The 14666-nt window shown below is 38.4% G+C and overlaps 1 protein-coding gene across 3 annotated transcripts; it reads left to right on the top strand.

Moving 5' to 3' along the window:
* The first annotated feature begins 8200 nt into the window (after window positions 1–8200).
* Window positions 8201–12335, top strand: LOC120414925 (protein aubergine-like). Of its 3 annotated transcripts, none has more exons than XM_052708477.1 (5): window positions 8201–8330; window positions 9450–10682; window positions 10733–10942; window positions 11000–11935; window positions 11995–12335. In XM_052708477.1, exons 2-5 carry the CDS (start codon window positions 9451–9453, stop codon window positions 12257–12259), a joined length of 2643 nt encoding a protein of 880 aa, XP_052564437.1. In that variant the 5' UTR covers window positions 8201–8330; window position 9450; the 3' UTR covers window positions 12260–12335. The 3 variants fall into 3 exon arrangements, with proteins under 3 accessions (XP_052564437.1, XP_052564436.1, XP_039432193.1); XM_052708476.1 differs by having other exon boundaries at window positions 8227–8330; window positions 9398–10682; XM_039576259.2 differs by lacking the exon at window positions 8201–8330 and having other exon boundaries at window positions 9151–10682.
* The last annotated feature ends 2331 nt before the right edge of the window (window positions 12336–14666 follow it).

Here is a 14666-nt window from a genome sequence, read left to right as displayed (position 1 = left end):
TTCCTCGGAAAATTTCACATAACATATCAAAAAATGGTGAAGTTATGTTTTCGATACTCTGAGATACGATTTTTTGAAAATAAAAACTGGATTTTTCGACGCGCCACGCGCAAAAATGGGAAAATGACGAAAACAAGGAAAAATCGACTTTTTTCACTAAAACTGCGATAACTTTAAAATTTCAGCAATGACCTATAGATGTTATGGTACCAAAAGTTGCGTCTTTTAATTACAAAAATTTTGGTACCCTAACATGTATAGGTCATCGCTGAAATTTTAAAGTTATCGGAGTTTTAGTGAAAAAAGTCGATTTTTCCTTTTTTTCTTCATTTTCCCATTTTTGCGCGTGGCGCGTCGAAAAATCCAGTTTTTATTTTCAAAAAATCGTATCTCAGAGTATCGAAAACATAACTTCACCATTTTTTGATATGTTATGTGAAATTTTCCGAGGAATCCGATAAAAATATTTTCAGACATAGGCTCTTTGGTCCCGAGACCTTCAAAACAGCATTTTAAGTTTTCATACGACCTTTTCAAATGTTAAGCTAGATTTTTGAAACTTCTTACTATTTTTACCAAATAGCCAAACTAATCACCTTTCTTTTGCGTATAGGACAGCTAAAATCAGATGTAATGGCGCGGAGATATGATTTTTTGAAAAAAGAGGTTTTTGCGAAAATCGACGAAAATAGCCATTTTTCGGACTACCCTAACACGGCGTAGGTCACCCTAATGGCCAAACAAAAAAATACGGGGCTAATTATTTCGGCCAAGGATCCCACAGAAAAATTTTGAGCCCGATCAGAGAACTTTTTTTTCGAATCATGCTGTTTTCCTGGGGAATTGCTGCAAAACGTTAAAAAAAATTTGCTCGGATTCAAAAACTCTGAAATTTAATTAATTAAACATCATTTTCAAATTGTAAAATTTCTGATCAATAATTCATTTTTAAACTATTTAATTTCAATTTTTTCGATTTTACGGATTAGAATTTGCATTTTGAAAATTTTAAAATGTCTTTATTATTTTTTTTTATTTTTTTTTCTGAATATCAATTGTAAATATTTTCCAAAGTTTATGTTGCCACCCTTTCAAAATCGGCAAAAAACAGAGAGCAAGTACAATATTTTTTTAAAAATAGCTTCACAATTTTATTGGAAATGGAAGTCTAATCAAGTTTTTTTAAGAACAGCGACCAGGTCGGTTCGGAAAACAAATTTGAAATGTTTTTCCTGCTTTGATTATCATATACTACATGTTTGGGCTCGTTTAAAAATATTCAGAATTTTTGTAACATGTCGCGGAACCGCGGAAAGTTTTTTTTTTTTTCACGAAAAAAGCATTTCGCCATCAGCTAGATATTTTGAAAACTTATGATGCAAAACAACTATACTGATTTAAAGTGTGTTTTGAAACACTTTTTAAATAATAAAACCATAGCTTGTAGTTCTTATTTTTAACCCTCTCGACTTTGGTCAGAGTTTAGTGACATAAACTTCAGAATAATATTCGCAACGGCCTAATTAAAGATTTAAAAATTTTACATTTTCAAATTTCTAAATTTTCATAATTTTTGATTTCAAATTGTTTGGTATAAGACAAAGAAATGTCAGAAATCAGAAATAAAAATAATAAAAACATTTAAAATTTAAGACAACAATTCAACAGATTAATTTCAAAATAAAAAAAATCTGAAATTTAAAAAATAAAAAAATCTAGAACTAAAAAATTTTATAAAATAATTAATACTAAAAAAATATCATTTTAAAATTAAGTTATTCAAAATCCAATAAATTATGTTTTTTCAATCTTAATTTTTTGATTCTTTAAATATTTTTATGTTTGAATTCTAGTATTCCTAATTTATTTATTTTTACCAGAAAATTAAGTGATTATTGCAATGGCTTTTCCCTTTTTTTCGGCATTTTAAGATTCAGCGTTTTGACAGTCAGCTTCATCAGGCAATTCAAATAAACAAATCAAAATCTCATCAACACATATTGCACCCGAAGAAATATCAAACGACGCTTATTGTTTCTGTTCCTTTTCAGCTGCGTACCGCTTAAGAGAAATCTTTTCGTAAACCTTTTCTTGAGATTTTTTTTGTATGGAGTTTTAAGAGTCTCCGTACTAAAGGAAATTTTTTTAAATTTTCGTTTGAATGTAAAATATAGCTTTTGTAGCTAAATTCAGACTAAGATTTGATTTACAGGAAAAATCTAATTGATTTAAGAATTCTTACATAAAGTATTCTTTACTTTTAAAACATAAAAAATGTAAGATAATAATTACACATGATAATTTCAAAAAAATCAGAAGTTCTAAAAATGAAAAAAAACAAAAACTTGAAAAATTATAAAATAATTACAACTAAAAAAATCATTAAATAAAAAAAAACATTTTTTATCATTTTTGAATAAAGATATTCAAAAAATAATTTTCAATAATTTCAATAAATTATGTTTTTATAATCTTAACTTTTTGAATTCTAGTGCAGTCTAAGATAAGATTTACAGGATAAAACTAATCGATTTATAAATTCTTACATAAAGTTTTCTTTATTTTTAATTTAGCAAGGTTTCGTAAATATAAAATTTCTAAACCATAAAATGTGCAGGATTTTGTGCCCAGAGTCAAGATATTGCTTGAACAAACATCGAGTTTAGTAAATGGTTACAATCCTAAATTATTCAACATGATTGATTAAATCCCAGAAATCCAAATAAAGGATTTCATTTGTGTGTTTTTTTGTTTTGCTTAGAAATATTCAGAGAGTCTTTTCTAGAACCATCACAGCCAATTTTCATTATTTTTCCCTTTTATCTTGTAAAATCATATTGGTTATCAAAACTTCTTTAAAAAATTAATAAGTGAATTGAAGATTTTAATTTGTTAATCGTGTTTGCATTTACAATTTTTATCGTACTTTTTTTTTCAAGAAGATGTGTCTCAGGAACTAATAGATCAATCTCCAATGGTTCTTAGTCTTTACACGATAAGAACAATACAAAATTTGTTTGATGTTGCTGTTATATCATTTTCATTGAAATACTTGTTAAATAGTTTGTACACTATTTTCAATAAATTGGATAATGTAAATTTTTGCGATTTTTTTTTATAAAATAGGCACTTTAAAGCTTACTGTGGATTTATTTTTTTGTCCATGAAAAATGAATAATTTCTATGAATTCATAGACTTTTAAATATTTTGACTCTGGATATCTTTAATAATGTCTTAAGCATTTTTTGATACTCTTTGGTTTAAATTTAACCGTTTATTCGATCGGAAAATTTTAATTTAATTTTTTTTTTAATTTCGAAGATAAGCAGCACTTTAACGATAGATTGAAATTTTATGAAAAAGTATCCTTAATTAAGATCTTATTTTTTTTGTCAATTTTTAAAATTTTATTTTTGCTCAAATTCTGGACCAATTTTTCAGAGTACAATGAGTAATGAATTTGAAAATGGCGTTTAGTCGGAATATTAAAGTTAAACATGAATCGTTTTAATGTTTGATGCAATCGAGAATGTTTTTAACGGTTACATATGCATTTAAAAATGGTTACGTATGCATTATTAACAACTCTTCCAGTGAATATTTTGGCGTTAAAATTTAATACATTTTAACTAATTTTTTAAACACATTAAAATTAAACACAAGCACTGATTTTTTTTCTTCAAATCTATTTATTAAAAGATATCCATTATAGGCATATAGGGTCATCCAACCATGGAGACACTTCAGAAGCCGGAATTTCAACGATTATAATTTTTTGTATTTCATTAAAATTATTTATTTTCGAGAGTACCAGGAGCTTTGCAAAATATGAAATGGCTTCTATAGCTTAGAACAATTAAAATAAATCTTTGTTTAAGTTTGTTTATAAAATTTTAAGAAAAACAAATATCCACTTATGAGTTTTATGTTGTGCTAGAAAAAAATAAAAAATGTTAGATAAACCATCACAATTATCACACAGCTGAAAATGTAAATCCAGACGGTTTAAAATTTGATAGTTCAAATTTACCAGTTTGTTCGTGGGTTTTTCTCTCATTAAAATTACAGAAAACATGATAATTAAGGTTAGATAAATCGATATTTCTTAAACAATTTTTTTGCTTTCAACAATTTGATTCAAGTTATGTATATTTTGAATTTAGCGACAGTTTATCACGAAATTGGATTACAATTAAACAATTCAAGAAAATGTAAAAAACACTTTCTTCTCTACTCCTTTAATATAAACTAGCTGTTTGAATAAAGAAAATAAAGACATTGAACACTTAAGATGAAAATCTTTGAAAACTTTTTTGCATACATTACATTACAATTTTACAATTCATCTCAATAATTATACCACAAACATTCTAGTTTGACAGCTTGCTCAGAACAGACGTGTGTCTTTTGAGCGCGTTTTTGACGGTGTTTTTTTTTTAACTTTCGCCGACGGCCATGGCGGCGGCCGCGACGGCGGAGAGTGAGTGGACGGAGCATAGAACCGAGGATGGAAGGCCGTTCTACTGGAACGCGGCCATGAAGAAAAGTGTGTGGGAGAAACCGGACGGGTTCCAACCCAAAACGCAGGCGGCGACGGGCATGGAGGTGGAAAACTCCGAAGGAGGAGGAGAGGACGGGGGCGAATTTCGTCCCGTGATCAAGGTTCGGCGCAGGAAGGCTAACGAGGAGATCAACGTCGGCGATGGCCAGGAAGTGGAGAAACTGCTCAGCAACAACAAGTTCAGCCCGCTAGCGGAGAAGAGCAACAACAACAACAATGCGAACCCAGCAGCAGAAAAAACCACCCCCGTGGTTCCAGCACCCGGCAATTCGGCCGGGGAGAAGAAGCAGCCGCCGCTGGTGGTGAAAGAAATGAGCTTCACCCGCCTTGCGAAGGTGATGTCGACATGTGATGTCCAGCCGGAACACAAACTGACGCGGTACGGCACCAAAATTACGTGCTTCTCGAGCGACGACTTCGACACGGTGCAAGCCCACCTGAAGAAGAACAAGGTGCAGTTCTACACGCACGGAAAGCGCAGTGCGAGACCGCACCGGGTAGTAATGCGAGGTCTCCCGAACGCGGAACCAGATTACATCAAGGAGCTGCTCAAGACGGAACATCAGCTGGACGTCTTGGCAGTACACGCCATCAGGCGGAAGCAGCAGCTTCCCGCCATCGATGAGACGCCTTTCATCGTGCTCTTCCCCAAGGGGCACACCAGTTTGAAGGAGTTGAGTAGCAAGGTAAAGAAAGTGGGACCAGTCGTCGTCCGGTGGGTGGCCTACCGGAACAAAGAACCGCACGTGACCCAGTGCAAGAACTGCTTGCAGTTCGGTCACGGAACCAGTAACTGCCATCTCAAGCCAAGGTGCAGCAGCTGTGGGGGTGCCCACAGCACGGAAAAGTGCAAAGCAGAAGAAACGCAAGCCAAGAAGTGTGTCAACTGCTCTGGATCCCACGAGGGTCTGGACCGCAGCTGTCCCAAACGTGCGCAGTTCATCCAGTCGAGGCAGCAGGCGTCCAAGCCGAAGCCGCCAGCATGGAAGAAGGAGAAACAGACTCCGGTAGGAGCCGCGTTCACCGCGGCGGATTTTCCTCCGCTACCTGGAGCGGTGCCGTCCGTCGGGACGGAAGAAAAGCATCCTCGTCCCGCAGGAAGAAGTCGAGAAGATACTGGCGCCGGCGCCGGTGCAACCCCGAAGGAGCAACAAGGCGAACGGAAGCTGTACAGCGAGTCGGAGCTGTGGGCCATTTACCGAGAATACCGAGTACGCTTGAGGCAGTGCAAGACACCCGAGGAACAGATCGATGTGATCGCACACTTGTTGACGCATGGCGCGGGAAAATGATCATCTACTACAGTTACGTTTTTTTTTTTCTCTTTTATTATTTTTGTACCATTGACCCTCGGTCCTAACCTGGTCGTAGCACCTAAAAGGACCTAATAAAAATAAGTTGAGAAAAAAAAAAAAAAAAATTATACCACAAACCAAGTGATGGTATAAATGATTTGCTGATTTTTATACTCCTTGAATTTTTGCACCCAAGCCCCCCCCGAACAAAAATCCTGGCTACGGCCCTGACTTCATCAATTAGCCGAAGTTGACACTTTGGATGTTATGTCCAATAAGATAATTGATGCATTTCGACAAAAATCATTGCAGTCTTCAGCTGCATTGATCCGCTCTTTATATAGTTTATAAGTTAGTTTTAAGGTATCCCTTTTCCCTTTTGTACATGTAGGACCTCCTACATTTGAAATCACTGAATAGCGAAAGCTACAATATTTCATGAATAAATGAAAGTTGCTAGTATTTAAAATTGAGGTGAAAAGTCATCGATTGTGATTGGACACTCAATAATATTTTAACTGAATGAATGTACATGGAAGAGATAATCAAAATAAACATAAATTAAAAAAAAAATAAAAAAAAAAAAAAAGGACAAAGTTTCACGCAAATCGAAGAGGGATCGGGGCAACTTTTCCCGATTTCATGTGAATTACCCTATTGTGATCATTAATTTATTGGTTTGATAAAAAATCCCATGATAAATCATAATAAAGGCCAAATCGTTTTGAAGATGCTCCCTCTTATAACCAAAAGCTGAAAATATAACTGTCAATCATTATCAAATTAAAAAAGAAAATTTCAGTTTTATTGTTTTTTTTTATTTTAGACAATGATAATTATCTTAATGTTTTTGAGACGAATCGGAATCGAAAATGTCTGACTGTGTGGATCAATCGGACCGCGCACTGGACTCACAATCCAGAGGTCGCCGGTTCGAATCCCGAGGCGGACGCAAAAAATTCTAAGTGTAAATATAGGTATTCGTTGCCCTCTCCCCGTGCCCATACCTTCACACTTAGGAGACCCGGGAGGCGGAGTCTTGTCGCAAAAAGAACGATACACGCCTGTGGATCCGTTGACAAAACCGCAAGGTTTAAGAGGGCCACATTATAAGGTGTTACGTCGATTCCGTTTTCCGGAATCGAAAATTTTCGGATGCCCTCAAAATATTTTTTTCAGGAATTATCAATCATGAGCACTATTATTAAAAATTCGATTGATGATTTTTCCTCAAAATTTTAGACACTTCCTCTTAAAATTGGTGGACTGTTTAAAAAAAAAAGGTCAAAAACAACTTTTTGTCAAGAAAATAATACCGTCATCTGGGGCGAATCAGGACACATAAGGCGAATTGGGACAGCTGTTTTAGCAATGTTGCAGCCTAATATTTTGATATTTTTGAGTGGTTTCCGATAGACCAGATTCAGAGCAATAAAATGTGTACAACCATTTCCAAATATGAAGCATTTTCCTGCTCTAAAACGTGCTGTCCCTATTCAGACTGTAGTCCCGATTCGCCCCAGATGACGGTATTTAAAACGCGATATGTTCTGAATTAAGCCATGAGGTCTTTGTATGAATCAATTTAAGAGAACTCTACAGAATCTCAAACAGCTTATGTCGATGAAGTTCCAAGAGCTATGCATTACGCTCTGGCTTCAAGAACATCAAGCGATAGTGCAACAGACAAGGAATTGCATTTTGCTGTCCTATCACGCCTTTCTTTCTAAACCTCCATCCCTTTTCAGGGGATCTCCCTATTAAGTCCATAAATTACCAAAAACCCAACTGTTGCAGAACCCACTCATATTACATCACCCACGTCTTACCTGATTTGCTCACCCAACTCATGTGACCTTCGTCGCACAACCCTCTCAATGTGCATTGTACATTGCGCATGTGTTTCCACTTGCAAGTCCTCAGTCCTCAAAACAGTGCTAAGTCCTGGACAGTTAGCCAAGTGAATCTTCAACGCATTTAAATGACGGAACGAAGAAGACGTCAACTTTGCACACTCCTTATTTTCATTATATTAATTATTTAGAAGAAGAAAAAAACAATCTTAAAATAGATTCAATGCCAACTCCAAAAATCCAGCAATACTCTTTTAGATTAAGTTTAATTTATAAGTACCGTCATCAGGGGTGACATTGGGTCTGGGGGGTGAGATTGGGTCATACAAAAATGCTGAAATTTGTATGACCCAATCTCACCCCCCAGACCCAATGTCACCCCTGATGACGGTAATTTCCGAGTACTAAGGGCCGTAGGGCTCGCGCATCACTGTATCAGGTTCATAAACTTACCACGATTTCAAATATCAATTTCATTTCCATTCTACTACTGTTGCAGACCAGACGTCAACATAATTCAGTGAATAAAAACGCCAAAGTTCAGTTCTAGTGTCCCAGTCAGTGTGGCACGTGCTGCGCTCTAAATATTGGATTTCAACCGAAAGCAACAAACCCGCAGTGTAAGCAAAGTTTAATTTGGAGTATGATTTTATGCTTTTTTGATGTGTTTGCACTTTGAGTGTTTACAAAGTTTTGAGCAATATTTATGTCTAAATCAGCTAGTTTTGACAAATAATACCGTTTCAAAATTTAGTACTGGTCGGTAGATTTAAACTTTCTTAAAAGTCAAAAAAATGAGCATAGATTTTATTACATTAATTTATTCGATTCAAATTTGTTTTTCATAATTAACACAATAAAAGTAATGTGATATTAAACCGCCAGATCGACGCGATCGTGCTATCTTGTCGCATTTTGCTTTTAAAATTCCGAGAAAAAAAAAACGCGTACAGCAATAAAAAAAAACACACTTGAAAACCATTTACATTAGCTTTATCGTGGCAAACAAACATATCAGCAATTTAAGCCTAATTTTAGGATCTGAACCACATATCATACAACAAACATTGCATGGGGTTTTACGGGTTTTGCTGAAAATCTCAGGATTCAATGCGAGTTTTGTGAACGTCAAAGGTAAGGAATTGAAAACAGCACAAAATGACGTTCTTAACACAATTTAGCTCAAAATGGACGTGCGACAAGATAGCATGAACACGACGACGTGATATATTTTCATATTTTCATAGTATTTGTGGTAGTTTTCTGCAATTTCATAGCCTGATTTGAAAAAAAAAGAAAAAATGCAGCTGTACAGAAATTCACTTTCACCCTTCACCCTTCATGGTTATTGTACCCGTTTTGCAATATCAAATGCCATATCCATAGATAACGCAGAAAATTGACATTGTAAGAAATCGACATAACAAAATGCAGCCGCATCTTTTCCCATTCATCACTTTAGATTTACGACACTTTCGACTCTTATTGCACCAACTCTTTCCTACCTCTATACCATCCAACGTAATTGTTATTACTTGTTTGGATGTTTATGCAAACACAGTGTTCTTCAATGTCATGCCTTTTCATTACCCTTGCTAATACTCCACCGCAGGATATCCCATTTCAAATGTCTATCCTGCCTTGCGTCCAAAATTCTGAAGAAGTTTCACTTTCATATGCCACTCAGTTCAGTTCCAACCGTTCGAGCAATCACATCAACTAAAGCCTCAAACTTACAGCATGTCTGACTATCCGCAACCGGGCACCAGCAGCGATACCGGCCGAATCCGCGCACGTGGCTTCGTTGGAGCATCGCGTGGTGGTCGAAATGGTGGCGGAGGTTATCAACAGGGCGATCATCGGGGACAGGTTGGCAGCTTTCAGCACCGCCAGCAGTACTTCCAGGGTCGTGCACCGTATCAGCAGGCTCGTGGAGGTCCAGCTGAAGCAGCAAGTCCTATTGGGGAGGTGTCCACTTTGGTGACAGCGCAAAGAGGTTTTGGTTGCGGTCGTGGACGTGGTGGGATGCGTGGTGATCGGGCGATTCCTGAGGTTGTGGTTACCAGGATGCCGGGGGAGTTGGCGAGCAAGCAGGGTACTTCTGGGAAACCAGTTGTACTGCAGACGAACTACTTTCACGTGAAGCGGTTGGAGGATCTGCGGTTGTTTCAGTATCAGGTGGATTTCAATCCTCCGGTGGAGACAAGAAAGGTGTCCGGTGCGATCATCGCGAACTTGAAGCCTCAAATTGGCGGGAATCTGTTTCGAGGGGCGCAGCTGTACTCTAGGAACAAGCTGTGCGATAAAGAGATCGAGTACAATACGGTCTACAAAGCGACAAACGAGCACTACAAGGTTAAGCTGCGTAGAGTTGGCGAAGTCGATGGAACCAACGAGGTAGCGTTCCAGGTTTACAACCTGATCAACCGGATGGCGATGGAAGGTTTGAAGCTGCAGCTGATCGGTCGTAACCTGTACGATCCGGCAGCAATGATTCGTCTACAAGAGCACAAACTTGATCTTTATCCTGGCTATCTAACCAGCATTCGGCAGCATGAACAGGATGTCCTGATGTGCGTCGAACTTACCCACCGGGTTATGCGTACGGAAACGTGTCTCGATCTGTTGCTAGCGTGCGTGAATTTCCGAGGAAACTTTCAGGACAACTTCCGCAGACAAGTCATCGGAACGATCGTGATGACCACGTACGGCAGCAACAAGACGTACACGATCAACGATGTGGACTTTAGCATGACGCCGGAGAGCACGTTCGAGACCAAAACTGGTCCGATCAGCTTTCTACAATACTACCGCGATCGGTACAACGTAACGATCAGCGACAGACGTCAACCGATGTTGATTTCGCGCGCCAAAGCTCGGGACATTCGAGCCGGCATGCCCGAACTGATCATACTGGTTCCAGAGCTATCCCGAATCACGGGCCTGTCCGACGAAAATCGACGGGACTTCAGGTAAGATCCAAAAAAATCGAAAGATTCCATCTGAAACGTTTCTTACACAGGTTAATGCGCGATCTTGCCGGCCACACGAGGCTGTCTCCGGATCGCCGTATTGTGCGACTGGAGCAGATCAATGATCGGCTGAAAAAATGCAAGGATAGTGCGGATATCTTTCGCTTCTGGAAGACGGAGCTCGACCGGCGGCTAGTTGAAGTTCGAGGACGAGTGTTACCAACGGAGATGATCTTATTGCACCCGGTGGAAACAAATGCGTGAGTTAAACCAACCAGTCTTGTAAATACATGATCACACATCCGATCTACTTGTAGGAGAACATCAGCCGGTGATAAGGCGGATTGGCAGGCTGCTTTCCGGGAGAAACCCATGTACTTGACGGTCGCGCTCAAACATTGGGCGATCGTGGTGCCTGCCCGGGAAACAAGAAACATAGGTAATTTCTTGAACTGTCTTTACCAAGTCTCAAGAAAGATGACCTTCATGATAAACCAACCTCACTTTGTCGAGATCGGCAACGATTCTCCGAATGTTTACGTGGAAACGCTGGAGCAACTCTGCAACAAGGACCCGCAGCTGATCATGTGCGTCGTTACGGACGACAAAGCCGATCGCTATGCGGCAATCAAGAAGAAATGCTGCGTCAATCGAGCGATCCCCACACAGGTGATCAAAAGCCGAACTATCACGCCGAGACATGGCAATATGCTGTTGTCCGTTGCGACCAAGGTGGCGATTCAGCTGAATAGTAAACTCGGCGGAATCCCGTGGGTCGTCAAGGTGCTCATGGAATCGGTAATGTGCGTTGGTTTTGACGTTTGCCGTGACACTAAGGACAAAAACAAGTGCTACGGTGCATTGGTGGCGGCCATGAACCACGGAAAGCACAGACAGCACTCGGAATTCTACTCAACGGTCAACCAGCACAGCTACGGTGCCGATCTGTCCGATTCACTGGGGTTGAACATCGTCAAAGCGCTACGATCGTTCCAGGGTGCTTTTGAAAGCAACTTACCGGAACGAATAATCATCTACCGAGATGGAGTCGGCGATGGCGAATTGAAGTACGTCCACGAACACGAGGTTGGCGCCGTCAGGGAGCAAGTTGATCGCATATACAAGGCATACGAAAAGAAGCCAAAGCTAGCGTTCATTGTGGTGAGCAAACGCATCAACACGCGTTTCTTCGACGCCAAGAGCAATCCCAAACCGGGAACCGTCGTCGACGATGTGATCACGCTTCCGGAACGGTAAGAACCCCCCTGAAATTTCCGAAACCCCAACTAAACTCTCCTCTCGAAATTTTAAGGAACGACTTCTACCTCGTCTCCCAGAGTGCCCGGCAGGGCACCGTCTCGCCCACCTCGTACAACGTGCTGTACAACGGGTCCGAGCTGGGTGCCGACCAGCTGCAGGTGCACTCGTACAAGCAAACGCACATGTACTACAACTGGACCGGCACGGTGCAGGTCCCTGCGGTTTGCCAGTTCGCCAACAAGCTGGCGGCCCTCGTCGGGCAATTTCTGCACCAGCCACCGCATACGAGGCTGGAGCGGAAGTTGCACTTTTTGTAAATTATTTTCATCTTGTATTTCTTCATATTTCATCATCAAATTTAATCTATACAAATATAAAAATTAAATGTTCATACAAAACCAACGAATCGTGATCAAAAGTCATATCACATACGGTAGGTAGGTGGGCAGAGGTGGGCAAAAAAAGAGCGAGCCGTTCAAAGAGCCGGTTCATTGAAAAGAGCGAACAAACCACGGCTCACAAAAAAAGAACCGCGGTTCTTTTTTAAACCCCGGTTTTTTGAAAAAACCGTTTCAAGATGGAATAATTTTTAAACTTGTTATGAATATTTTAATTGATTGAATTTTCAACAAATTGTAGTGTTAAATTTGTTTTTGAGAATTAAGAAAACAATTTCAAATATTTTAATGCCAATTACAAAAATATCCCAGCATCCCTTGATGTACTTGTTCGAGTAGGTACTTTAGGATAAAAATCGGCAGGTTAAAGAGGGGTTATTTCCCGAAATTTTCAGAGCTGAATCATCATATTTCATTGGGGTGTCTATACCAACTTTCTCATCAATTTATATTTGAAGACTCTCAATAGCATTGAAGACAATATTGGAAAACAACTGAATAGTTTGCAAGATCATATATTCAGTTTCCTAATTTTTTTTAATTCCAAAAATAAATGATTTTCTAAACAAAATGAAGAAACTTTTCATTGTACTTATTGTACATTAAAGTATAACCGAATACAAATTTGAGCAATTTAAATTGCTTATCTTGTAAATTATTACCAAATATCTACTAAATAGCTTAGAGATTTTGGAAATAAATTAAATCCTCTTGAACGAATAAACATAAAGATTTTATAGTTCAAGTAAAAAGAGATAACAGATTTTTATCTCTTAATAAAATATTAGCATTAGTTAAATTTTGGCAAAAAACGCAATTTTAAAATTAATAGCAATTTCTCCAAATCCTAGAATTAAGTTTGGATGCCATTCAATTATTTGAACGTTTAAGTTCGAGTAGAAATGTTGACATACCGACCGCTAAGACCTATGGTTTTCAAGGGCTTCTTCTCGTTATTAGTATTTTTTCCAAGTAATTTATATAATTCCAATGTTAAATAGCGTTAAAAATCGCATCATGCTTACAAAATATCATTTTTATCCATATTTTGAAAAAGAGCGAAAGAGCCGTTCAAAAGAGCGGCTCTTTTAAATGAACGAACGAAAATGAGCGGCTCCTAAAAAAGAGCGGTTTTGCCCACCTCTACATACGTCCATATCTATATCTAATACACAACTCTAAAACATTCTCTGTTCTCCATCTAACTTTCATTCTGATACTTTCTGAAGCACCCTATTGCTATTGCTGCGAAACATTTTGTGAATGGCGACATCGATGAGTTTTGTGAGAGATGAACTTTGGTTCAGTCGAAGCTTCCTGCGGAACAATCTATTTTTGGATTGTTTCGGGGGCGGCTATAGCAAATTGTTTTGCCTTTCATTCCGCCAGTTTAGGCAATTGTTGCCCGCTCGCAACTCGCGGATCGTGAAATGTAAGGTGCGAAAGAAAGCAAACCTTGTTTTTGCCCTTACCTGGAAAGGTTAATTCTATTTGCATTTGGGTGTGATTTTTTTTCTCTTTAGAGCAACCAGTGAATGGAGCTGTTGCCATAACTTAATGCCAAATGAATTATTTGATGAGCTTTGAAATACAAAAAATAATGAGATAAAATAATATGTTATAGAACATATCATTGTACTTAAGGGTAGTTTCAATCCGGGTACCCCTGGTGCTACCCATCTCAAATCAAAAATTTATCTCTCACTAGGTTAAGTTCAAATTTTGAGCTCGATCTGACCTCGGTAACTCTTTCCCTGTAAGCCCTGGAATAAGCATGTTACCAATTCTCGGATGTAAGATCATCGTTAAATTTAGAACAACTTACCTGAAGACACCAGATTTTAAGTTTTAGTTATATTTTTTTATTTTCGATAAACTTATGATTTAAAAATATATAATTTATTAGTAAATTAATTATTTTAACAAATGCGAAATTTTTTGTTAAATATTTTTCGCTATCAATAAACTCTCTGATAAGTTGCAGCTAAACCGTCCCATGGTAGGGTCCCATCATTGAACAGCAACAGGGAAGCTGTAAGAAGATAAATCGTAAATCTGCAACAAATCGCCTTGAACTACGCGCACCCGGCGTTGACTCCAAGTCAACTTGGAACCATCGGGGCATTCCACAGAATCGACAGGTCGTTTCTTGCAGGTATCCATGGTTAACCCTTGAGATGCTGTTAACCAGAATTCCCCGCCTTCCCTTTAGCAACCATTGCCAATCAAGGGTTAACCGACCGCGTGGTCGCCGTTTCTTTACGATGTGATTATTGTCCGCGCGAGGTAACGTCGCGAGAAATGCTCGCGTGGACATAATCGCGCC

The sequence above is a fragment of the Culex pipiens genome, chromosome 2, assembly GCF_016801865.2.
Source record: "Culex pipiens pallens isolate TS chromosome 2, TS_CPP_V2, whole genome shotgun sequence".
Lineage (NCBI taxonomy): Eukaryota > Metazoa > Arthropoda > Insecta > Diptera > Culicidae > Culex > Culex pipiens.
Note: the sequence above shows the minus strand (reverse complement) of the source record. Positions and strands in the feature narration are given on the sequence as shown.